The sequence below is a fragment of the Tiliqua scincoides genome, chromosome 2 (assembly GCF_035046505.1).
Source record: "Tiliqua scincoides isolate rTilSci1 chromosome 2, rTilSci1.hap2, whole genome shotgun sequence".
Classification (NCBI taxonomy): Eukaryota; Metazoa; Chordata; class Lepidosauria; order Squamata; family Scincidae; genus Tiliqua; species Tiliqua scincoides.
In genome coordinates, this window is record NC_089822.1 from 44815560 (window position 1) to 44840590 (window position 25031).

At 40.2% G+C, this 25031-nt stretch overlaps 1 protein-coding gene across 6 annotated transcripts in view; it reads left to right on the plus strand.

Annotated features, from left to right (window-relative positions):
* Positions 1-25031, plus strand: part of PAM (peptidylglycine alpha-amidating monooxygenase) — a 171481-nt gene that overhangs the window by 140450 nt on the left and 6000 nt on the right. For 4 of the 6 annotated variants that reach the window (XM_066614797.1, XM_066614801.1, XM_066614799.1 and 1 more), the window contains exons 15-23: positions 590-907; positions 3623-3752; positions 9909-10025; positions 12577-12649; positions 13031-13241; positions 14089-14289; positions 18021-18139; positions 21494-21593; positions 24631-24684. In XM_066614797.1, the coding sequence (XP_066470894.1) occupies positions 590-907; positions 3623-3752; positions 9909-10025; positions 12577-12649; positions 13031-13241; positions 14089-14289; positions 18021-18139; positions 21494-21593; positions 24631-24684 (1323 nt within the window). The remainder of the gene's footprint in view (positions 1-589; positions 908-3622; positions 3753-9908; positions 10026-12576; positions 12650-13030; positions 13242-14088; positions 14290-18020; positions 18140-21493; positions 21594-24630; positions 24685-25031) is intronic. The other 2 variants (XM_066614802.1, XM_066614803.1) reach the window with 1 other exon arrangement.

Here is a 25031-nt window from a genome sequence, read left to right on the forward strand (position 1 = left end):
ACTGACTTAGAGGGAGGAACATGCTAGAAAGTAATTAATTCTGGTTCAGCTTCCATGTGACCATCAGAGGCATGTGTTCTAACTGTCTTAGCCTAACCCTAACCCTAAGCAAAAATGAGTGCATTTTCTTCAGAACTGGTTTCAGTGGTGGATTTCTGCTTTGTGTGAATGGAAAGGCATCACCATTACAATTCAGAAAAATAATATATTGTGGCTAGTAGAGGGAAAATTCATAGGTAAGCGCACCAATGTTCCAACACCAAGCTTCACTAAAGTCTTTTGTTGCGATTATGCTTTCTTCCCATGGATGATACCTTGGAGGTGAGGGACTCAATTCTTTGGTCCTGAAATGTTATGACAAAGTAAGGTATTGTGCAAATTAAAGACTGTAGAAATTCATGATTCTTGTCAAAAATGATGTTCGCTTTAAATTTCACAAACAGCATAGAATTTTGTGTCTTCCACTTGTAAGAATAACTTACTATTTCTATTCTTTGTCAAATTTGGTGCAAAATCTTGCTATCTAACAACTTTTCTGTACTTCTTTCTCTTATCTATTTTCTTTCTTTTTTTTCTCTTCCCTACGCAGGTGATTTCTATTCACTCATTTCCAAGCTGCTAGGAGAAAGGGAAGATGTTGTTCATGTGCACAAGTATAATCCTACAGAAAAGGCAGAATCAGACCTTGTAGCCGAGATTGCTAATGTAGTCCAGAAGAAGGATGTTGGTTGGCCTGATGCCAGAGAGGTGTCCAATAATGATGAAAGGGCCAATACTATTCTTGTCAGAGACAGAATCCACAAATTTCACAGATTAGAATCCACGTTGAGGCCACCAGAGAACAAGCACCTTGCTTGGCAGCCGCCTAAACATGGTGAAGGGAACTGGGAAAAAGAACATTCAGGAGGTGGGTTAGGGTTGAGTTTCTGTTGCTATATCCACAGTATATGTATTTCACATTAGCAGAATTGGAAGGGAACATAATCAGCTGTTGGTTTAAAAAAAAATTAAGTGGTACATCACATTCCTCTTGTACCAGATGTACTGATGAAAAATTCATTTTGTTTTGCCTAAGAGTCAGCAATGACTGAAGCAATGCTCATATAATCGCCACCATCTATAGCAAAGAATTAGTAAGTTTTGTTTCCTATGTATATAGTTGTCTCCTGTTTAGTGAAGTGCTCTTTGTGAAAAATTTATTTGGTCGTAGAAATAATCATCCTCCATCATGTGCTTTATGAAAGGGGAGGGGGAGAAAAGCTAAGCTACTGGATGACAAAGACTAATCTAATAGTAGTTTACTTTTTTGTTTGTTAAACAGAAATCTGATTTGGAACAAATTGTTTCCATATTTTGCTAAACTGGGTATTCAAAATTGAACGTGTTAAATTCAAGGAGATTCCTCTTCCTAATAATTGACTTTATTTCATCATGTGTGAGAACAGTAATGCCTTTTGCTCTCACTAACTACAGAAAATGTTTTTTCTGTGTGACAGCCCTTTGCCAACTTGAAGACTATCATATCTTCCCTTGGTCTTCTATTTTCCAGGCTACACATACTAAACTATTTTACGTTCCTCATAAGACTTGGTCTTTTTCAACCATGCGGTTGTCAAACCAGGTTTTCCCTATTCTGTAACTTCTGTTTATTGTTCCTACATGCAAGACTTGACATTTGTCTCCATTGTACATCATCTTATTTGTATTAACCCGCTGGTTGAGTATGTCAATGTATCGTTTTGAATCATATTTCACCCTTCAAGGTGTTCGCTATTGCCCTCCTAGCTTAGTGATAGAGTAAATAGGGCAATACTTCAGGCCTCTTGCACTGGGATTTTTATTCTCTTATCCTGACAAAAAAATATTTGATAAATATCACTTGAAACTTAACTTTTAATTGCGTATTTGAGAAAAATAGTGACTTTCTGATTTCAAGTAACGAGTACTTATGACATAAATGAAAGGTTATATCTTAAGGTTGCCTTTTTTAAATGGAATGAAAGTCCTCTTGTATGGGGGGGAGATTTTGAACTATCTCCCCTTCCCTCTGCAATCTCCTGCATCTCCTGAAAATTTGTTCCTGATGATTGGGAAACCTAGAGGAAAAGGGAGTGATTGGTGAAAATTGTTACTCTTCCCCCCCCCCCACCAAGCGATTGGCATAACTTCCACAAGCAGAAGACAATATTAGGATACAGCTCAAAATACTTAATGTAGCAAGCCATCTGGGAAGCAGCTGGACTATGTTAAAATAGCAAGAGCAATTCACTAATAGTTTTCAGATTTGGATACTTTTGTTTATTTTCTAGCATAATTTAATTTATATTCACTTTTTCATGCATTTCCATATATATAAATAAATATGATATTGATAAATCTGTTATAGAATAACTTGTGCAAAAGGCATCTAAATGTTTTTTTAAAGTTGAATGAATATTAATTGGGAGTCATTCTCCCCCTCCCTCCCACTCACAACTGAATTGGAGAGTGATGGAACAATGTTATGAATATCAAAAGTGAAATATTACAATATGCACGATTGGCTATAGCAGTGGCTCCCAAACTTTTTCAACTGGCAGCTCCCTAGACCTACTGGGCTATTGGCTGTGGCTCCCCATTAAGATTATAATCCTATACATAGTATGGGGGCAGGTTTTTTGCAAAGATTCCACAGCTCCCCTTGCTGGTTTCTGTGGCTCCCCAGAGAGCCACAGCTCACAGTTTGGGAACCATTGGGCTATAGTCATATGTCCATTTACCTGTGAATGTCTCATTCAAATCAATGGGATTTGCTTACTTCTGGGTAAAGGTTCATTGATCAACTGTTTTGTGTTTGATCCTTATGACAATTTTATATCTTAATAGGCACACAATTGCAATAAAATTTGTGCACAATAAAATCTGGAGCAATTATGAAAGTTAACCAAAGTAATAGCTTTGGATTTATGGTAATTTTATCTTTGCTTTGCAACTTTTTGGGATATCCTGTGTTACTTTAGGCAACTAGGATTACAGTCTTAAGCAAGTATACTTGGAAGTAATTTCCACTGGATTCACTTCTGAGTACACGTTTGGTATTGGGCTATGGGTAACATAATATTAAATATATAGATGTCAGATATTGTAAACCATATCTTTTAGCATAGACAACACAAAATTGGTTTCTGGATTGGGACCTATGTAATAATAGTAGTGGTGGCAGTAATTTAGTATTTATTTAATTTTAATTTATCGCACTTTGTTACAAAATTTGAACAATTGTATGTTTATCTGAATATTTTGAAGTTTGTTTGTTAATTTTGGAGTGAGGATTTCAAAATTGCCACTATATTTGACACAGCATCAATAATTTAGCCACAATTTACACTATGCAACTGTATAATATGATGTGTATTACAATGCACATTTGGATGCTGCTTCTACTCATATATGGCATTCCGTGTTTTAGGTTGGTTTTCCAGTCTTTTTAAAGACTTCATTTGGTATTGCCTTAAATATTTCATTGTAGCTGTTACATTGCATGGAAATATGAAAGTCCATTCAAAAAGTTCTGTCATTAAGTGTATAATTATCTGCTAACATAATATTTCTATACAGATATATTCCATATTCTTCCTTTCAGATTTAAACATAGAAGAAGTTGTTGACTGGCCTGGAGTAAACCTCAAACTGGGTCAAGTTTCTGGGCTAGCTCTGGATCCTAATGGCAACCTGGTCATCTTCCACAGGGGTGATCATGTGTGGGATGCAAAGTAAGCAGATGTTCTGAGTAGTAGATGTTCTGAGTAGAACATTTTTTCTGTTCTTTGATATGCTTTCACTTGTGCCCCTTTTCCCCAGGCTCTGTTGGCCTGTCCAGTGAAATGAACAAAATTCTAGTTGTTTTTTTTAATATTATGAGAGGCCTATTGTATGAGTTTTGCATTTCCTAACTGATTTTATGTATTTCCAGCCAGGATGCAATTATCATGTTGGTTCTACAAAATGGAAGTTGCTGAGCATTGTCTCCTGTTGGATAGGGTAGACTATTTGTTTGGGCTTAGAACCATGTGCGTAGATTAAACTTACAATTGTTTCAGAACCATGGTTAATGCAAATAGGATTTGAGTTCATCAGAGATTCAGTCTTTTTGGGATTTTGCATGTGCCTTATTAGAGGAACAGCACGCACACACCCGCAGCTTCCTGGGTAACCTTGGGCCAGTCACTTTCTCTTAACCTCACCTATTTCACAGGGTTGTTGTGAGGACAAGAAGGAGGGGAGGAGCAGCTGTGTAAAAACCACCCTGAGCTCTTTGGAGGAAGGGCGGTATAACAATGTGAAAAATAAAAATAAATATTCAGAATTCTAGACACACTTTCAGCTACCCACAGCCCCTCCCCCCACACTTCAAATTTTGCAGCATTTTAAGAAGCAGGTGGGCACTCAAAGATTAATTTAGCTATCCTATAAGAACATAAGAACAGCCCCACTGGATCAGGCCATAGGCCCATCTAGTCCAGCTTCCTGTATCTCACAGCGGCCCACCAAATGCCCCAGGGAGCACCCCAGATAACAAGAGACCTCATACTGGTGCCCTCCCTTGCATCTGGCATTCTGACATAACCCATTTCTAAAATCAGGAGGTTGCGCATACACATCATGGCTTGTACCCCATAATGGATTTTTCCTCCAGAAACTTGTCCAATCCCCTTTTAATGGCGTCTAGGCTAGACACCAGCACCACATCCTGTGGCAAGGAGTTCCACAGACCGACCACACGCTGAGTAAAGATTTTCTTTTGTCTGTCCTAACCCGCCCAACACTCAATTTTAGTGGATGTCCCCTGGTTCTGGTATCATGTGAGAGTGTAAAGAGCATCTCCCTATCCACTCTGTCCATCCCCTGCATAATTTTGTATGTCTCAATCCTGTAACTTTACAGTAAATAAACAAAACAGAAAATACCACATTGTTGTGGTTCTAGGGCCAGGCTAGACATGATAGTCGTAGATCCGTATGTTTAAACTTGAATCTGCTCCAATCACTCAGAATTCATGGAATGAAGGAGAATGGAGGAGAGAACAGACTGTAAGGCAAAAAGTAGCAGACAGTTGAGGACTGCTAACCTTCCCCCCCCCTTTCAAATTGACATCTATGGATAGTCCATGGGGAAATAAACTGTGGGGAAGGAAGGGTTTAAAAACCCCAATCAGTTACCGTAACATCTAAATGTTTCACACATAGCTGCATCACAAAAACCATATTTCTTGGTTGGTTATTCTGCCATTATTATTGCTTGAGAAAAAGCAGTGTTCTCCCTTTTGTAAAAACACAGTATGGATTGTACAAATTTTGCTTATTTGATTGTTGTAACAGAGTGTTTTATTACCTCTTACAGTTTTCCAAAATGCATCTTAAGTTTAGAAATTATGTGCTGTATGTTTTGAAAGGGGTGATGTTAGGCTTGACAATTTGTACCTAAGTGCTAGACGATGCTAGGCTTGATACGTGAGCTTGTATTTTTTTTTACAGAATCAAGAGAATACATGGACATATTCACCATGAGTACATTGATTATACAGTGGGCAGTTGGTATCCTTGGGGGATTAGTTCCAAAATTTGCACGGGGCCAGGGTTGCGGCATCACAGAGACTCATCTGGGGGCTGTGCTGGACCCCCGGAGGTTGTGCCAGCCTTCCAGTGTCTTCAGAAGGCCCCCTGAATGAGATCGGAAGTCACTTTCAGTTTCAGAACACCTCTCAGACATGATGGGAAGTCCTGGATGTGAACCGGGAAAGGCCCACAGAGTAGGCCATGGGCCTTTCCCAGCTTTGGAACACCTCCTGGACGTAACCAGAAGTTTCAGGCGCAAACCAGAAGTGACTTTTGGCTGTGTCCATGAGGCCCTGTGAGCTGGGGCTGGCATCCGTGGATGCTCAAATCCACAGATTCAGAGTCTGCAGATAAGGAGGGCACTTTTTATTGCACTTTGTTATCTTTTAGCACAAGATAATTCCATATTTGGTTCCCAGAATAAAATTGTGCAGTAATATATCCACTTGATTGCAGGCTTTGTACTGATGTCTTGTACTGATGTGTTTAGAATATTTTGGCCATGCTTGGGGTACTAGGATGTGGCAGAAGATAACCTGTATGCCTCCTGAAAGGCAGCAACAATCTGGCCACAGAAACCCTAGCCCTTAACAACAGAAAGCCATGACCAAAGCCTTCTGAGTAGACACAAAATTATACCTGAAACTATTGCTCTTTTAGATTTCCCTCAGCTTTTCTATAGTAGGCATCACTGTGAGATTTAAGTTAGTGAAGAAAACTTTGAATAAGGTATCTACATGGAAGTTCATATTGGTAATGTGGAAAGTAATAGAATAGGAAAAATGTTAATTATCAGAGGGGATGGATATTGCCTACTTTCTTCCCTTTGAGAATAAGCCATCATTATCAGTCTTGTCTAAATATATGCACATAATCATAAAATTGAATGCAAAGTTATTAATCGGGTGTAATGTTCTTTACCAGTCTTAAATGTGCTCAATTATTGACCTTAGGAATGCTCTTCATTCTTTCAGGTTGATTGCTTCCCCATCATACAACAAGGAAGAGGCAAACAAATTATCGGTGCCTCAGGCACTGCACAAAATGGTAGCAATGTATTAATAATACATGAAGATAAAAGCTGTGTATCCCTACAAGTAAATGCAGCCGTCTGCTTAAAAACACAAGGCAGTTTAGTATAGTACTATGGAACAATGCATGGATGATCTGGACATGTGTGTGTCCACCATCTGTGTTTACCATCTGTACCCCCAATCAACTGCTTTCCGTCACATTTGCAGGGTGGCTTTGAGATTTGGCACAAGGTTTGCTCAAAACCAAACAGTGCTTTGGGTTGGATGTGCTGGCTCATTTTGCAAGCTGTTTTTTCTCTTTGTCAGATAGTCTGATTGGTAAGCAGCTTCATGGAAATTTCTCCAAGTCACTCAGACAAGTATGCTGGTGCCTCTGGATCATGGCTCAAGTCACATAATCTGTTGTTTGGAAATTAGCATTCTTGTCCTCCATCTTGCAGATAATTGAAAAACTTTTCATAGAAATATGGATGTGTTTTAAACAGTTTTTCCTCCTTACTGACTACAGTATTTCTTCCACTCTCTATGTGTCAACCATCCGTTAATAGGCTCCTCTTCCCCTTTCAGCTGAGAGACATATCACCCAATCCTAACCTGCACTGATGCAGCCAGGCTGCATGGCCTGCATTGTATCCAGCGCAGGTTAGGAGGTGGCTGGAGGTCTCCTTGGAGTAAAAGGGTATTTTTCACCTTATCCCGAGTAACACTCCGGCCAGCCCTATGGGACTTCTCAGATCAGCTCCAGCTACAGGGCTTCTGAGAAGAATTTTTTCAGGGAGTACAAAGTTTCTTTTGGGCCCCTTCCCAAAGAGGGAGGGAGTGAAACAGAGTGAGGGATGGCAATGGAGGTGGGCAGAATTGGGGCAAAACAGATGGGGAAAAGTGGCAACAACAGGAATAGTGTTTGTAGCCCAGGTCTACCAGTCTTCCCAATGCAGAGTTCAGGTCCACCTGCCTGCCTGGCTTTGGCAGCTAGATACAGTAATACCAAACACATTCCTAAATCCCTCTAAAATCTTTCAAATATAGAAAATCATTGCAGGAGATTAGTATCACTGTATTTAGGCTCATGCTAGAATGGAAAGTGTCCTATAGATACCAATACTTGCTTCTGCAGCAGCTGCAGTCGTGCAGCTGTGTTGCTGAGCTCCTCTATACTCCTTCATTGTAAGTGAATCCACAAGCCAAAGGGCTACTGCAGCAGGTCAATTTCCTCCCAGATGTGACACTGTTAAGGAAAGTATGCATTCCTGGGTCTGGTGCATATGGTTTGTCACTATTGTTGCCACCATGTGTCCACGGTAATGCCCCCAGCATCACATGTAGGCAGTGAGTCTGGGTGAGATTGGGAAATATAAGATCCCAGGAAATTTCTGGGTCCCCTCCATTGGCTCCTGGGCCCCCTTTCTGATCCTGGGTGCAAGTACAAATTACCCCCCTTTACCTTTTCTCGCCTAGACCCTGTCAAGCTATATAGGTGGCGCAAATCTGAGTAACCTGGTGTAACGCTGGGAGGGGAATAAGGACACAGTGGAAGAGGCCTGTACTGATCCCACCCTTTTCCCAGGTCCGATCTGCTTCCCGAAATGTAATATTACTAGCCCCTATGATGTTTTGTCCTCCACACTCCTTGCTTGTAACCTTACAAATTGCAAGACTACAAAGCAATCCCTTGGATTGCTGTACTGCGGGGCAGATGTAAACTTTGGGAAATTACATGGCTATTAGGGGAAACAGAACCCAGAAATGTATTTACAGTAATATCCACTAAGTGCTTGATGGATATTTTTAATTACGAAGTTCTACAGATTAGATGTGCAAATAATTTTAATAAAATCAATGTGCTGTTCAATGAAATGCTACCATTTAGAGCAATCTGCCACTTTTCTTAATTGAAAGCCATAGGATAAATATTTTATGCAGTGCCTGTGGTAACATACAGGGTTAATAACTTGCAGACTCCTTTAATGTTATAAAGTAGGCCTTCTCTTTTTAAAAAAAATAAAATCAATCTCCACAAGCACTTAGAAACCAGTTAAATAAATAAACATACAGAAAAATATTATGGCTTCCATGTTTAGGATGACAATCGAATTTCAGTTTTACATGTAATTAGATTAAATGCTATTTACTTTCATACACATACTTAGTTAACACTTTGTTTCAATCAATGCTGAGCACTTATGCTCAATGTTATAAAGGCATCTTGTACTGAGAGAAGTATTAATAATTTCTCATTGGTACAACAGTATGAATGTCTGATGCTTATGTAAACAGTTCATAATAGGCAAACTGTAAATTTTGAAACTATTGATACTTTAATTCTATAAAATAGATCATAGAACTTAAGCACATGAGTACTTAGCATATTTGCTACCCTGCTTTTTGAACATTTTTAATGTCAGAGATCTTGAGAAAACAGTAGCAACATAGAGCTGAAAAAAGAGGTCAAAAACAAAGGGAAAAACTTTGCATAAGACATAAGGAGAGAAGATGACTACACTGTTTTGAGGTAGGAAGTGGACAGACTTGAATGTTTGGAGTCTAAAGGATTATGAACCTGGAGTGCCTAGGGCTTAGGTTACCAGGTCTAGAGCAGAGTGGCACTGGGAATCTATCAGGTTATGCCCATCAGAGGGATCTTCTGGTCAGGTGTACTCCTGAATCTTCAATGCTAGTAACACCCAGTTCACCATCAGGGGGTAGAAGAGGGCACAATAGAGGGCCAACTGCAGGGTTTTCCTCCAGAGCTTCTAGCAATTTTGCATTGCTGCAGGTTCTACAGTCTGGACCTTTCATGCCCTTAGGTGCTAGGAAGTGTCATGTGGTCTTTTTTCTAGTGGCCATAACCAATGTGGTTTGCGGTGAGAGCCAACTTCCTGAAGTGGGAAGACTTAGTTTCACATATTGGTTAAAATAGGCAGCTAGATCTTTGGCAGAAGGTGTCATCACTTGAATGTTCAACTATAGAATTTGAGAAACTCTTGCCTTATCTAAGATTTAATTTACCAACCTTTGAATGCTTATGATTCAGGCACTGATCAGACATAAATTGGCATAGCTTCTGCAAGGTAACTGCATTATGTGCCCTCACACTGTGTCCTGGGACATACGCATTTCCCAAAGGATGGGATTGTCTCAGCTGTGCTGGTACAGCATCATAACCATCATTTATTTCATTGGACAGTTCATGAAAGTTTTAATCATCTTCATTTAATACCAAAACTTCTAACACCATTTGATTGTTTTCTGTACTGATCCATTTTTCTTTTTTCTTCAGTTCGTTTGACAGTAACTTTGTTTATCAACAAAAAGGACTTGGACCCATTAAAGAGAGCACTATTCTTGTACTAGATCCTGGTAATTCAGCAGTACTTCATTCCACAGGAAAAAATCTGTAAGTCTCTTCTGCTTCTCGAAATTCTTTTGATAGGGCTCCCTTGAGTCAGATAAGACCTGCATTTCCTGTTCCATCATGCGCAGCAAGTTTTGTTTTAAGTTATTAATTTTACCAATGTCCGCAAACAATAAAATATATTTGATAGATGCTCATTCTTGCCCTGATCATTGTTCACTTATGGAAAATAAATGTTCACTTCCTCTTAAGAGGCTGTTTGACCTTGATAAGAGTCCGTTCTTGGTTGTCTGGTTCTAAGACAGGAAAGGTCAGGGTTAGAATAAGATCAGCAGGATCTGGCTGGCCAAAAGCAGACAGGGCTGGGGGAAAGGTTGAGTTTCAGAGAAGGCAAAAAAGATGATGCAAGGCAAGAGGCTGCTGCTATGCATAGACAATTGCTTAGCCAGATGGGCCAACTGTGAGGCCAAGGCTTTCTAGGCCAGGAGAGATGGGATTGACCTCTTGGGCCAGTTGACAATTCCTGCAGCTTATGTGATGCCTTTGCACTTTAATGCTTAGTCAGCTGGGTTTTCAGGGGAGGCATAGTGTCAGTGGAACAGGAGTCCTGACTACTGAGTGGGCTAGGTTGACGACATGCATGCATGCACCTGTGTCCTTACGAGGAGCAAAAGCTAGACTGTGGTTATATCTTAAGGAAAGGGAGATCATATATTTTGGGAGGCAGATTCTACTCCTGATCAAAACCTGATATAGTGTTTTTCCTCTAATACAGGGGTCCCCAAACCCTGGCCCTGGGGCCAGATGCGTCCCACAGCAAGCCACTTTCCAGCCCACAGCCAACCTCTTGTCCCCTGAAAGCCTCTGGCCCACTCAACTGAACATGACCAGAACTGTGCTCTGATTGTGTCTGGAGGATGTTCTGAGGGCCAGAGAGGTGGAATGAATGAGCCCATTCATTCATTTATTCACTCATCTAAATTCCATCTCTAATTTATTTATTTAAATTTTATATTTAATTTTTTTTCTGGCCCTCCACACCACGCCAGATATTTGATGCTGCCCTCTGGCCAAAAAGTTTGGAGACCCCCTGCTCTAATAAATCCTTCCGTGAGCACTCAACACTTGCCCCCAACTTCTTTTTAACCATTGTTACATTTCAGAAAAACTATTGTAGTATCACATATGTGGGGTCAGTTTGGATGATGCTTGCTAAAGTGACTGTTCTTCACCTGTCTAGGAGCAGGCTTGCTTCTGTCCCTGCCACATTCTTCCTCTTTCCTTAATCATGTGCGAGAGCAGTTCATTCAAACTGGCCTTTGGCATTAACATCAGAGATCAGGCACTGACCAGGGTGACCCCTGAACTGTCAGTACTGGTGGCAGTAGAAGGGCCTAATGTATGTTCAAGGACAGGTGGGGGCACCAGTACAGAGCTGGTACTGGATACTCCAGGGTCCGTTCATGTTGAAAGACTACTTTCACATGATTAGGGAATGGGGGAACACAAACTGGAACAGGGCATGTGTGGTCGTGAACCTTAATGCATGTAGATGAACCAATTTGGTTAGTGTTTCTAAATTGGCCCTTGGTCATATAAGCAGAATAGGTGAATTTTTACCTTCTTGCAGTTAAAGTAGGAAGTAGTCTCAATAACATTTTTCAGTTTTTAAAAATCCTTCTAGGTGTGCACTTTCAGCTGGGTGAGTTGTGTAGAGTTCAGAGAATATTTGAAGATCTTATTCAGACAATATAAAACATTAGTAGTACAATACATATGGACTCATGTGTTGGAAGGGCACAAATGCATAAGGATATTTTTATCACATATGGTGAAGCTGTCAGTTTGTATGTCCATGCACACACACAAATCCAAAGGAAAATTAAATTAATCCTGGTTGGCAACCTTCAGTCTCGAAAGACTCTGGTATAAGCCTGCAGCACCCAGTATTCCCAGGCAGTCTCCCATCCAAGTACTAACCAGGCCTGACCCTGCTTAGCTTCCAAGATCAGACAAGATCAGGAGATAGTGTTCAGTTAATTAATCCTAGAATTACAGTATTCCTTTTTGTTGTTCATATACAAAAATGACAGTAAAAATAAATAAATCAACGCTGGTAGGATATACATTATCACCTAGAGAACTGTTTGCAAAATATTAGTGATATCAGTTATACTATCGATGAAGGGAATGAATGTGGGAATGCATGCCCTTGCAAAATCAATAGTGTGGCTCCATGCTAGAAGAGAAATGATAAGTAATGCTTGCAATAACTACTTGTAGTAATTACGTATTTGTGTTTATACAATTAGCTCTTCCTTCCTAGCTTTATATTTTTTTGTTTTATGTTGTAATGGAAGATTGTCAGCTAATTATTACTGTTGTATGCTGTGTGCTTGGCAGAAACTGTAAATATGAACTTGTTAATAGTAATTATGTTACATTACTCAGGAGTGATAGCGACAAAGGTGGGAGAATTCAGTATGTGAAGATGTCAATCCAGATGTCAGTACGGTGACTAACTGGAAAATGAAATTATTGTGCCTTGCTGTTTCCATCCTTGTAATGTAGGTTTCACTTATTTTGCTTGCAGGTTTTATTTACCGCATGGCTTAAGTACAGATAAAAATGGTGACTACTGGGTGACTGATGTCGCTCTTCATCAGGTATGCACAGCTGGCTTCCAGAAGTATGGTACTAACTGTGAGATTCTCACTTTAACTAGCGTCTGCCTCTTATTAATGACCTGCCAGTACCATTTTTCTCACACTGGAAGGATATTTGCCAAATGTTCAACTGCTTCATTTAGCATAACAGCCAAGGATTGACATTTTATGTAGAAACACTCCTGAATTAACTCTGTTACAAGCTTGATGATGGATTTCTTTATTGGGCTCATGCATATTAATGTATACATAGTTGTTCAGTGCAGAAAGATCTTTTCCGGATGGCAGGGATGTGATATTTTCTGTAAAATTTAGCTTTCTGTGTTGGCCTGTCTAGGATGTATAATGACCTGAAACGTCTGTACCTTTTTCTTTTGGTAGGTGTTCAAACTAGCACCACATGGTGTGGAATCCCCTTTGCTGACTTTGGGAAGGGCTTTGCAACCTGGGAGCGACAAAAATCACTTTTGCCAACCAACAGATGTGTCTGTGGATCCACTTACTGGCAATATTTATGTTTCTGATGGCTACTGTAACAGTCGTATTGTTCAATTCTCTCCAGACGGAGTGTTTGTCATGCAATGGGGAGAAGGTACTGGATGAAAACGTATTTTTTATTTATTGGTTGGTAAATCTGCCATTTCTGAATGGCTTGAGGCACACAAGCTGCAGAGTAGAGGTTTAAGTGCACCTAAATCCCATTGAAATCAATTAGTTTTAAGCCCCTGACACAGCCATTTTCAACCACTGTGCTGTGGCTCACTGGTGTGCCACGAATGGTCTGCAGGTGTGCTGTGGGTGTTTGGGGAAGGGTCATTCATTGGTAGGGCCGCTGGGGGATGTGAGCCCCCCACTGACAGCATGGTGTGCCTTGCCAGTTGTCAAACTGATGGTGTGCCTTGACAATTTTAGTGCCTTGTCAGTGTGCCGCAGCAATTTTCAATCTTTTTAATCTAACGTGACATTTTAGACCTAGACTGAGAAGCTAACCTTGTGTGCAGGCTGCACCACTTCAGACTGCAGGTAGTAGTTCACATGATTTAATTGTCCTCCACGCCTGTGGTCCCCTATGGAAAACTCTCCTATGAAGGATAATTTGTAGAGGGATTTTTTTAAATGTATGAACTTGCATACAGTGTGGTCTGAAATGAACAGCTCAAACATAGGTCTACCCACCCCAGTGAGGCCTAGGAATAAATCCCACTGATTTCACTGTGGAACGTCGCCACCTCACACATCATGGCAATGTGTAATGTGTAGCAGTGACCATCATTGGAAGTCCTCCTTTTCATGGAAGGAACTTCTGATAACAATGCACCAAAGGTTGAACAATTTCAGCATATATTAATCATTGTTTTAGTTTGAAATATTGGTGTTTTTGACCACAGATGGGGAGCTCAGATTTGTGTTGAACTTGAAATGGATATTTTCTGTTTCAGAGACTTCTGTAGGTCAAGCAAAACCTGGTCAATTCCGCATCCCACATAGCTTAACCCTGGTGTCTGATTTTGGACAACTATGCGTAGCAGACAGGGAGAATGGTCGGATTCAATGTTTTAAGCCAGAAACTGGGGAATTTATAAGAGAGATCAGACATCCAGCATTTGGAAGAGAAGTATTTGCAATTTCCTATGCTCCAGGTAATGACTAAAAAAAAAAAAATCCTTTATGTTTTGAGATCTCTGCTGCTTTCTAAATGATAGTAGAAGATACCATCATTAAATGTAGGAGTGCCTGCAACAGCTAATGCATTTATTTGAGGAGGAAGGAGTCTGTCTGCTTTCTGAAATACTGCAGCAGTCTGCTGTAGCCCCTTTGAGCTTATTCTCACTTTAAAATGGTTAGTGTTAAATTGATTTTAATGAAAGCTTATCTTCTTTAAAAAGCAAACTTAAGCTTATTCACAGAGGAAGAAAACCAGATATCGGAACTTTCCCAAGTTTTACTTATTAAGCGAAATGTCTTGACTGGCCATGTTGCTGCAGATTGTCAGATTGCTGGCAGGTCTATGCCATTAGGGGGAAAACGTGGCCACATGAGACTGTGGTGTGGTTCACTGCCAATCAATAGAAGAAGCTTATGCTTTGTGAACTGGAATATTAACAAGGAAAGGGAAGCACAGCAAGGCTTGCTCCTGTCTGTAATTAAGGCATATCCTAAGCTAGAGTACGTGAGAGGTCAGAGAGGGGAATAAAGGCCTTTCCCTTGTAACTGTATTAGGAAACCCTAACATTGCAAAAGTGGTGCAGAGATGTTTGGGGGCTCCAAAACAGTTTAATTAGTTAACACCTTATGGCCAAGCTAGGCACCTTTCCTCCACTTTCAATTCTGTTCTAGTGGCTTTGGAAACATGGAGGGGGGAGGAGGTCATAGTTTCATGGTAAAGCACCTTCTTTGCATGTGCACAGTCTTGGTTTCAGTCTCTGGCATCTCCAGTAGGGCTGGGAAGAACTTGCCATTTGAAACATTGGAGAAGCTGCTGCCATGTTGATAATACTGAACAAGATGGACCAATGGTCTGAATTGGTATAAGTCCCCTTCCTGTGTGTTAAGTAATGCTTGTAGCTCTTTACATAGTGTGAATCTCAGAATATTTCAAGAACCATAATACCTCTCACTTACCTAGACATTCTCAGTTAAAATCCCAAATTCCACCATCTGCTTTCAGCTATCTATGTATAAAAATAAAATACTAAAAGCAGTAATGAACATACCTCCTCTTGAGACTGGCGTCTATAAACACCTACTCTTATGGTTTCTTTTTGATGTTTGCAGAGTCAGAAAGCTGGTATATAATTTTAAAAGACAATTTCAAGTGCCATTAAATAAAACAGCAAAAATATTTCTACTTCAGTAGAGGAAGAAATTACATATTTCAACATGAGAGAGAGGGAATGCTGGGGATTAAACCTCTTAATTAAAAGCCCAAGCATTAAAGAAGTAAAGAATCTTCAAGTGCAAACATTTGAAAAATACCTCATTGTTGAGATAATATTCTAGTATTGGAAAAGTTTGCAATAGCCAGCTAACCAAAGTAAACATAATTACGAAGCATAGGCTTTAAAACCGCTTTTCAAAATCCCGTTGTAGCCTTGCAAATATGTTTTGGGGCATCACAGATTGCTCCCTTCTTTGTGCCACCTTGTGTAGTCATGTTCCTCTGTTTCCTCAAGAAGAGAAACCACCTAGTGAAATGCACTGCTATGCTAGAATAGCAACTCGGGGGAGGGGGGAATCAGAGAGTAAAGTTGAACTAGATATTCCCACACATTCTTTTCTAACCAATAGTACAGGGACATGTGAAGCAGCCTGAAACTGCATGAAGGTATTTAAGAAGTTTTTTGGTGGACTTTTTTTTTAAAGTTTGATTAGCTTACAAGTAAAGCTTTAAAAAAAAAAAACTGTGGCAGGAACTGTTTAAAGCCATGGGTCCCTGGATGGAAAGCTATGGGTCTTTGCCAAGACCTCCTGTCTAGGTCTTTGGTTTTCCAATCAGGTTGTCCTCCAGGGACCCAAAGTCCTTGGAGAGCAAGCATGGTTGGTTTGGGGGATAGGGGAAAGTTGAGAGGACCATTATGAGTCTCTCACTAATTTTTATTTTATGCTCCACCCTATCTTGCCAAATTATATTGCTGCCTAGGAATTTTGGTTTCTGAAAAGCGAGGTGATTGGCGGGCGGGGGGGTTGGCGGAGGAGTAACTGTGTGAGCAAAATCACATGGCAGTCCTTCTTCCCCTTCTGTTTACCAATTGAGTTGCCCACAAGATGCCCACTTGCCCATCCATGCCACCATGACAGCAGAGGTAAACAGTTGGGTGGAGTTAAACTGTTTGGATGGGGAAAGGGTAGAGAAAAGAGAGTGAAGTCTCTTCCCTCTTCCTCATTCATTACCAGCTACACAGAGAAAGAAGGAAATATTGGGGGTCCCGTATGCACAGGTTCCCTCAAAGCACAGTGCTCAAGGGCTTGGTGCAACCTAGTACCAACACCGGCTAAGGACTCCCTATTCCTGCCATGGTTTCAGACCATCTAGCATGTATAATCCAAATGGTTAGAAAAATAAATAAATATTGAGGACCAAAAACCTGCATATGGGTATACATCTAATTTGCCCTGCAGAGAAAATAGTGCAGGTTTGTGAAGTGCACCATGCCTGGTTGCTGGAAGGCAAGTCTTAGCTGAGTCAGTGGCATACAAGACTGTCACTGCAGACCAAAACCAAAGAATGCATGCCCAAGTGTGCCTGTGGTTATGGGGGTGGAGAGGTCTCTTTAGGGAGACATTTGGATCGTCGTCTTTTAGGAAAGCCATTTTTATCAGAGAGAGGAAAAACCAGAGAGTCCAGTAGCTAAAATTGTAACGACCTCCTTCCTGGTGGTTAAAGGAAGAATCGTGGCCCTGTAGTCACAGAGAGAAGTGCTGCCTGTGAATGAATCCATAAAAGGCCTAGGCCGGTGGAAGTGTAGAAGCAAGTGACCTTATTTTGGTGGTGCTGGGTTCAGTGGGGAGAGATCATGATAGTGAGCTTCATAAAGGATTTTTAATATAGACCTTGAAGTAGATGCCTGGATGCCATTCTGGCCCCATCACTCTTCTTTTTAGAAACAGTCCGTTGTAAGGTTTGCTGTAAAAACACATTGTGTGTGACCATGTCATCCTGTTGACTGATGTCTTTGTATTAAGGCTCAACTATGCTCATGTCTATTCTTGGTGAGGTTCACATGCGTATCCGCTGCGCATTCGGTCTTTGGTTCTCAGCGCACTGTGGCCTTCTGGTCAGGGAAGGAGAAATGTTGGGAATAGGGTTTCATGTTGCAGATTTCTTGCTCTTGAAATGAAAGCTTCTCAGGCTACTGTGCTTAGTGCTGAAGCTCCTTTGCAACCATACAGGTATTTCCACAGAGGCTGCCTCGAACCAGTCAGCTTAAAAAAAGAGAGAACATAGAGTGCTACCTTCCTGGATTTCTCATGCATTTCTTGTTCATAACATTACCTCTCATTTTAATTGATTCTAACTTTGAAGCACTACCAATAGCTTTCTTGCCATTTTGGCTGAATCCCTTATATCTGTGTTTTGTGTCAAGGGAGGTCACCGCTCTTCCCAATTTTGATTTGAATGACTGTTTAAGAGGGCTGCAAGCCTTTGCATGTCCGTAGCTACCACTGACTAATTCTTAAAGCCTGCAGTCCTGTACACAGTTACCTGGGAGTCAGTCCCATTGAACAGTGACATTTGCTTCTGAGTAGATGTGCGCAAGATTACAGCGTAGGACTGTCTGTATCCTATATGATTGTGCTTAGAGTGGGGTGTAGAAGGGAAGAAAATACCCTCGGCCATACACAGATCACTGAAGACAATGTATGCTTGTAGGTGGTCTGCTGTTTGCTGTTAATGGAAAACCTTACCCTGGAGACACGGAACCGTTGCAAGCGTTTGTGATGAACTTTTCAACTGGAGAAATCATTGACACTTTCATTCCACTTAGAAAGGTAACACATTGTGAAGAATCACTTGCTTTTATTAAAAATGCATGAATATTCTTTTCTTTTTTTTCTTTCCTTTCATGTTTTGTACCCACTTCAAAGGTTAGCAGAATGATTCTCAAATTAACTAGCAAGTAAAAGTAAATTTGTTGAATTCTGAATGTGATACTTAATATACATATGGACAATAAAATTGATATTCTATCTGTCAGTCCAGTCACAATTCTAAAAGAAGAGGGCAGCCAAGACTCCAGGCTAGTATTCATATTTTAGGATCCCTAAGCTTGGATCACAAGAAGTATGCAGCAGCATTTTCTCACCAATCATGACACTGATACAAGAACACAACGTCAAGCTTTGCTAGTCCTGAAATGTTGGACAAACTGTGTACACACAGGGCTTTTTGAACACTAGCTTTTGTATTTTACAATCTTTGGGGCCAGAAAGGCATTTAGTATTCAGGGTTGAAGTCCTACTAGTGCTGTTTTTGGCTCATCTTGAAAACAGTCTGGAGGAACCAGGTACAAGCTTATTGGGTGACCCTGGACCAGATACTGTCTTTTAAACTTACCTACCTCATGGGGTTGTTGTGAAGATAAAATGAGAACTTGGGGAATTGTATACAGTACACTCCCCTGAGCCCCTTGGAAGGGAGGACAGAATATAATCGTAATAAAATAAATTGTTGAAAATGTCACTAAGGGGTTAGGGCTTAGATTTCACTCTTATTGGCAACCTCTGTAGAATTCCAAATGCTTCCATTGTTCATTATTGCTTATGGAAAATAGTTTTTTATTTATTTAAAAGATTTATACCTCACTTTTCCATCTCCTTAAAGCAGCATACAGTGCAATAAAATAGTGTAAAATAAAATAGTTTACAGTAACTAAAACATAATACATAAAAATAAATACAATAAAACTCAACAGCAACAAAGATATATAGGAGCAGCTACAAACATCTAATGACAGCAATAAAACAAAAAAACAAAACAGCATTCTAAAAAATCCAGACAGTTACCTTTTTTTCTAAACTTAATTGGGAAACTAGAACTGGAATAACCTTTGTTGCCTAATCTACCCAGGATACTTCCTGTTACTTTGGATATGGGAATTTCCACAAAATGAATCCAAAAGAGAGTAAATTTAAGCTACCTAGTGACAGATGAAGTGCCTACATTAATCGGAACCTGTGTCTGTTGAGGGATCAATAAACTTTTGTGGTTGGAGAGATTTGAAGGGTTTCTAGAGAAGAGAAAAAGCCTTTGAAGTAAGAATATTTACCTCTACAGAAAGAGAAGCCATGTGTGCAGCATTCTCTCTTATGCCCCAGCTCTGCAAGGTTAGGATAGTATAATGTGCAAAAAAGCATTGGAAAGTGGGGTATAACATCGTTCTGTTGGTTCTTGGCTTGTGTTTGAACTGATGTGATGACTCTCTATTTTTATAATGGTTTTTGCATTTGGGCTGTCTTTAATGTAAATAGCATTGAGGGCCTGGTCTTGGTTTAATAATAGCCTGAATCATACTTCAAGCAACAGCTTCTGTCATGAGAGGGCTATCCTACAGTCCCAGCATGGTGGCCTCATGGTTATAAAGTTCCTGCCACCTCCTCCACTTGTAGAATTCATTCACTCATTTACTAAAGTGTCTCTTTAATATTCCTAGCAATCATCTCTCATAACTCAGAGATTCTGTAGTGCTGGGATCATGACACTTTCTCTTAGGTGTGAAAGTACATCGAAATTATTTGTCTGCTTTGGAGTCCACCTTTGGCTGGGTAATCATTTTGAACATACTGAAGGTGTGGAATACCCTCTGGGAGGCACAAAAGAGAGGACACTTTGTCACTATAAACTCTAACTCCAAGAGGGCATTCAACCAATCACATTGTTCGTCCAGGAAATCTTTTTGCACTTTTTTGCACGTTTGTCTTTTTGCACTTTTGGGTTTTTGCTTCACCATATATTGGGGAGGTACATAGGAACTCCCAGGAGGTTCCTTGCCTTCCTATTCCTCTTATTTTCTCATTTCTCTTCTTGCTGCTGTTTTGGGGGTACTGTTACCTTGTTGTTTTCAATTAAGGGTTGTTGCTGCTACTTCTCTTTTGACCCAGTCTAGGAAGGGGGCAACCCCTTTTCCTGGAAAAGCCATTACTTGGTGACCTTGCCTGCATTCCAGGGGAGGTGCTATCCTGGAGGTTTGGAATGCCCACTGGGTGTTGTATCAAACAAATTCATGAAAATAAACTTCATGTTTCTGTGAGCAAACATAAAATATTTTTCATTGTTCCACTGAACTGGCTGTTTTTAAATTGTGCCACATGTAGTTTCTGGCTTGGACTTCACTCAGCACCTAGCAGTTTATTGCTTCATGGAAAGTCCTTTTATTTAATTAGGCTACAGCCACAGATAGGCAGAGTTCAAGCCAGGAAATAAATTTGATTTGTTAAGCCAAATAGAGAGGAGAGATTTCACTAGTCTGGAGGCCAGGACACTACATTACTATTTGTTTTCCATTTCCCCTTCCTTTCTTCTTCTCCCTCGTCTGGAACCATGACCATGCTTGTAGTGTCAGCATGCTGTCAGATTAAAATTAATTAGTACTTGGGATTCTTGTTTGCTTTGAAAACTTAAAGCCAATGTCAGATGAGCCTTGAATAAATTCCATTAAGCGACAGTTGTTGACAACAGGCAGCAAACAGAATTACCTGTTAAACTCTAAATTTCCATAAGGATCTAGGCCTTAAAGTGCTGCACAATACTATGCATGCTTGTTTCTGAGTAGACATGTATAGGGTTGTGCTTCTATGATCCTTTCTAGATGTGTGTTCTCCCTTGTCCCTTGGGTCTATAAGCAGTGTTAGTCTTGACCATTCCTTGGTCACTCTCACAGAGAGAGAGATCTTCATTCTTATATGAATGGTTTATATAGCACTTACAATGTTCAATAACCCTTGGAATCATCCAGGTCTGTACCTTTCAATAGTGCAGCACAACTAGTCCTTTATATTTTCAGGGGTTGACAGAATAAATGATCAAGACTTGGCAGCAAGGCTATGCTCTTTGAACCCAATAATTGATCTTCTGTCATTCCATTCTGACACCTGTCTCTAGTAGGGAGGACTTCACTCCATACCTGCAGTTCTGATTAGTGCCGGGAACAAAATTTCAATTAATCTTGACATCACTGGATTTCGTTCACATTCTTAGGCATTTTAATTACAGTTTAAACCTTCCGTATTATATTGGACAAGATGTTAATGCCACTTCTCAAAACGTTGAACAAATGAGTCTGAATGGTCTGATTTTTATTCTGGTATGCAGATTCTTTTTAATTTGTTGGCTGTTTATCTTGACAGAAGTTTGAAATGCCACATGATGTTGTTGCTTCAGAAGACAGAACTGTGTACATTGGTGATGCTCACACCAACACAGTATGGAAATTTGCATCCTCAGAAAGTAAGTTACATATTCACCTTCAAATTCTTTTAAAGCATCAGATGTTACTTGCCGGCCTAGATCTCTCCAAGGACTCTGCTTTCTTAACTCGTACGTTAAAGGTACACCTGCTTTGAGACACTGAGAAGGGTTTGGAAGTGTATCTGATACACTTCCCAGCCTCACAGTTTATAATCATGAAGATGCTGGTATTGGGCTAATGCACTGCATAGTCTGTGAAGTCCATAACAAAGAAAAGAATAGGCCAACTGTTAGCACCACCCAGTGCTGGCACCAGGCTGGGTCTCACACTGAGTCTCCCATGACACAACCACCCACCTCCAGATGGCATATTGGGCCCTAGTATTACCACTGTAAGGGTGCAGTCCTTTCCCGTTATGTCCATGCTTTCCAGCACTGACATAAGGGCAATGAAGCTCTGAGGTAAGGGAACAAACATTCCCTTACTTTGAGGAGGCTTCCGTGAGTGACACCCAACTGCGGGTTGCAGCACATGTCCCATTGGCACCACTATGCCAGTGCTGGAAAGCACTGACATAAGGGGTTAGGATTGTGCCCTAAGTGAAGGTTCAGGGGTCAAAAGGGTGTGCATTGTCTGATGTCCCACACCCATCAGAAAAGCCCACCTGGCTGGGCCAACCTCAGTACCAGTGTCAGCAGTAGTGATTTTCCACTAGTGGTGTGCTAGTTTTCTATTACCATTGTAGGAAGATAGAGTGCTGGATTCCTACCAGTTCTATTGCAAGGGAGCAGCCTGGTATGAATGTGTCTTATAAATTTCCTCAGCCCCAATATCCATTTATGGAGACTATTCCTCCTAGTTTCCAAAAATCCACAAATCCCTTGTGTTCTTATTTATAGTTCAATAGGTATCAATTTTTAAAAAGAGAATAATTTCAACAGCAGTAGAATTAAGAATCTGAACAGCATGCAATGTTAGATGCTAAGCGGGGCATAGTGTATCTTGTTTTCTCCATTTGTTTCAAGAGCAAAGTCCAGTAAAAGTTTCTATTTTTATTGTGCTGTCCTTAATTTGGGGGAAGTTGGGGATGATTTGTCACTTTTGCTCCTTTAGTGGTTTGCCAAGGTGGTTCACACTACTAAAGACTGTGTTTCCATGCCTGGTTTATTATCTTATTAGAAAGATTGCTTCATCTCCAACTTGGTCCCTCAGCATCTGGCATGCAATGTCCACTGACATATCGAGTGAGAATTGTAGTCACTCCACAGGCTGTGTGGTTTAATTTTCCCTTTCCTAAGCTGTTTTCGCATCTTGTTAACCTAAATAAGTTGCTCCCTCTGGAACGCTTGCTACTATTTGGTCATTAAAGCTGGCACTTGATCTTGGCTGAAGGTGGTCGCTTTCAGTAGCTTTGTGTTTGAATATATCAACTCACAGATTGTTTGCTTTAACAATTCTGTATGTTGGTTTTTTTCCCCTCCAATTTTATATTCCATATTCTCTGCCAGAAAAATCCAGAAAATTGTGTGCAGTAAAAAAATGGAGAGAGAACAAAAAGTAAAATCCAAATGCACAATTTAGAATCAGAAATAGAATAGTTTAAACACAACCAAGTAAGATGTGTGTATTGAAATACAAACTGCAAAGTTTTCCCATCTGCAGCAACTAGAGCAACACAAGAAAACTGTTGGCTATCTAATAAGAGAACATTAGATAGGTATATTATATGATTATTTGTTTTCTAACCCACCTTTCAATTCATAAGAATGCTTATATAAAATAATAAAGTACAATTAAATTGTGTCTGCTTCCAACTTCCCTTAGATATAGCATTGAGTGACCCCCCCCCCCAAAAAAAACTTCCCTGTTCTCATTAAGCTTTTTCCATCCCCTTTTAATCCCACCTGATTCCTCTGACTCCTGGCAATTGGATGGACAGTTGCGGGGTGCTCCTAACTCACTTCTGGCAAAACCACTAGTGTTTTTCACTGTCCAGAGTGAGGGATGGATGAATCTGGTGCTGATGCTGTGCTTCAGGTGACCTGCTGCATAATGGGACATAAGTGTCATACAGATGCTCTTGGGATCTACATGGTTTATAAAAGTACCACAGAATGTGTTGTCTGTGATAGGGCATCGAGAAACTCCCACTTCTTCCATTCCACTCCACCATTACCAGTTCTTGTCCTTTTACTCATGTTTCTAGTAGTGCTTTCCAGGTCAGCAGGTCCTGCTGCAATAAAAACTACCAGAATAGGTGCAGGCAGGCACAGACTTACACAAGATGTGCAACCAAATCCCTTAACCAAGCATCTCCATCAGTTCACACAGCTAAGCTTTTCTAAAAAAGGATTAGGGCTCTTGTATGATTAAAGATTTAATCCACAGTTAGGTTATAAAGCATACTTCGTAAACCTATAAAGCAACTTCTATGTTATCTACATCTTTTCTAATCAAACTGATGGTTCCATGATCAGTAGATTTTCTTGAAAGTTCTTTCAAGCCTCTGATAGTGGCCAGCGAGCAAATTCAGGGCACTGATGGGAAGTGTCTGCTGAAGACTTGGCAATTGAAGGAGACCAAAGACTGAACTTTGGCAATTAGAAACAATATCTGTGCCCTGCAAAGCTGAATTGTGACCTTTTTCTCCTGTTTGAGTATTTTTTGCGAGTTATTTGCCGCTCAGCCCTTGGCAGTATTTAGCTGAAAATATATGGTACAAGTGAGGGGTACATGATGATCTTCATACTATAACTATTTTAGGCACAGAATAGGACTTTTTTTGATGCAGAGTGTTGTGGTGTAATATAAGGAATTTATTGAAGAGAGATGTGTTCCTTCTTAGTTTTATTGATGTGCTTATTTTGGCTGATAGTACAGTTAATCCTGAGCTTACTGTTCTGATTTTCTGTGCATGGTTTGAGGAAGATGTATTACCTATTGTATCCCATATAGTTTTTGCATATATTACCAATTAAGTCTAGCTCTACTACTAATCTTTTGTGGTGTTGTGCAGACCTGGGGCCATCACTGCTTCTCTGAATCATACAAGTAAACATGATTTTTGTTTTGCAGAAATGGAGCATCGATCTGTTAAAAAGGCAGGAATTGAGGTACAGGAAATAAAAGGTTAGTTTTGCTGAGCAACATTGTTTTGAATGCCAAGGGAAAGATGATGTCCATGCATCACTGCAAGCTGGGATGAAAGATGTTCAGATGATCTTCCTTAATAACATAGTAGTGATTGTAAATTCCCTGTCCAAGTAACTTTCTGGAAAGACCCTTTTGTTACCAATTTAAAAAGAGAATGGTTGACATCAGAAAATTTTAATATTGTCCCAAATGCTAAAACACTAGGGGTTATGATCAGTTGGCAGGCCAGGTAGAGTTTAGGCTACTTACTGCAAGATCCTAGGGACTCAGATACGGTCTTCTTTATGAGCTTTGAAAGAAGACAAAAATCAGCAGACAAAAAA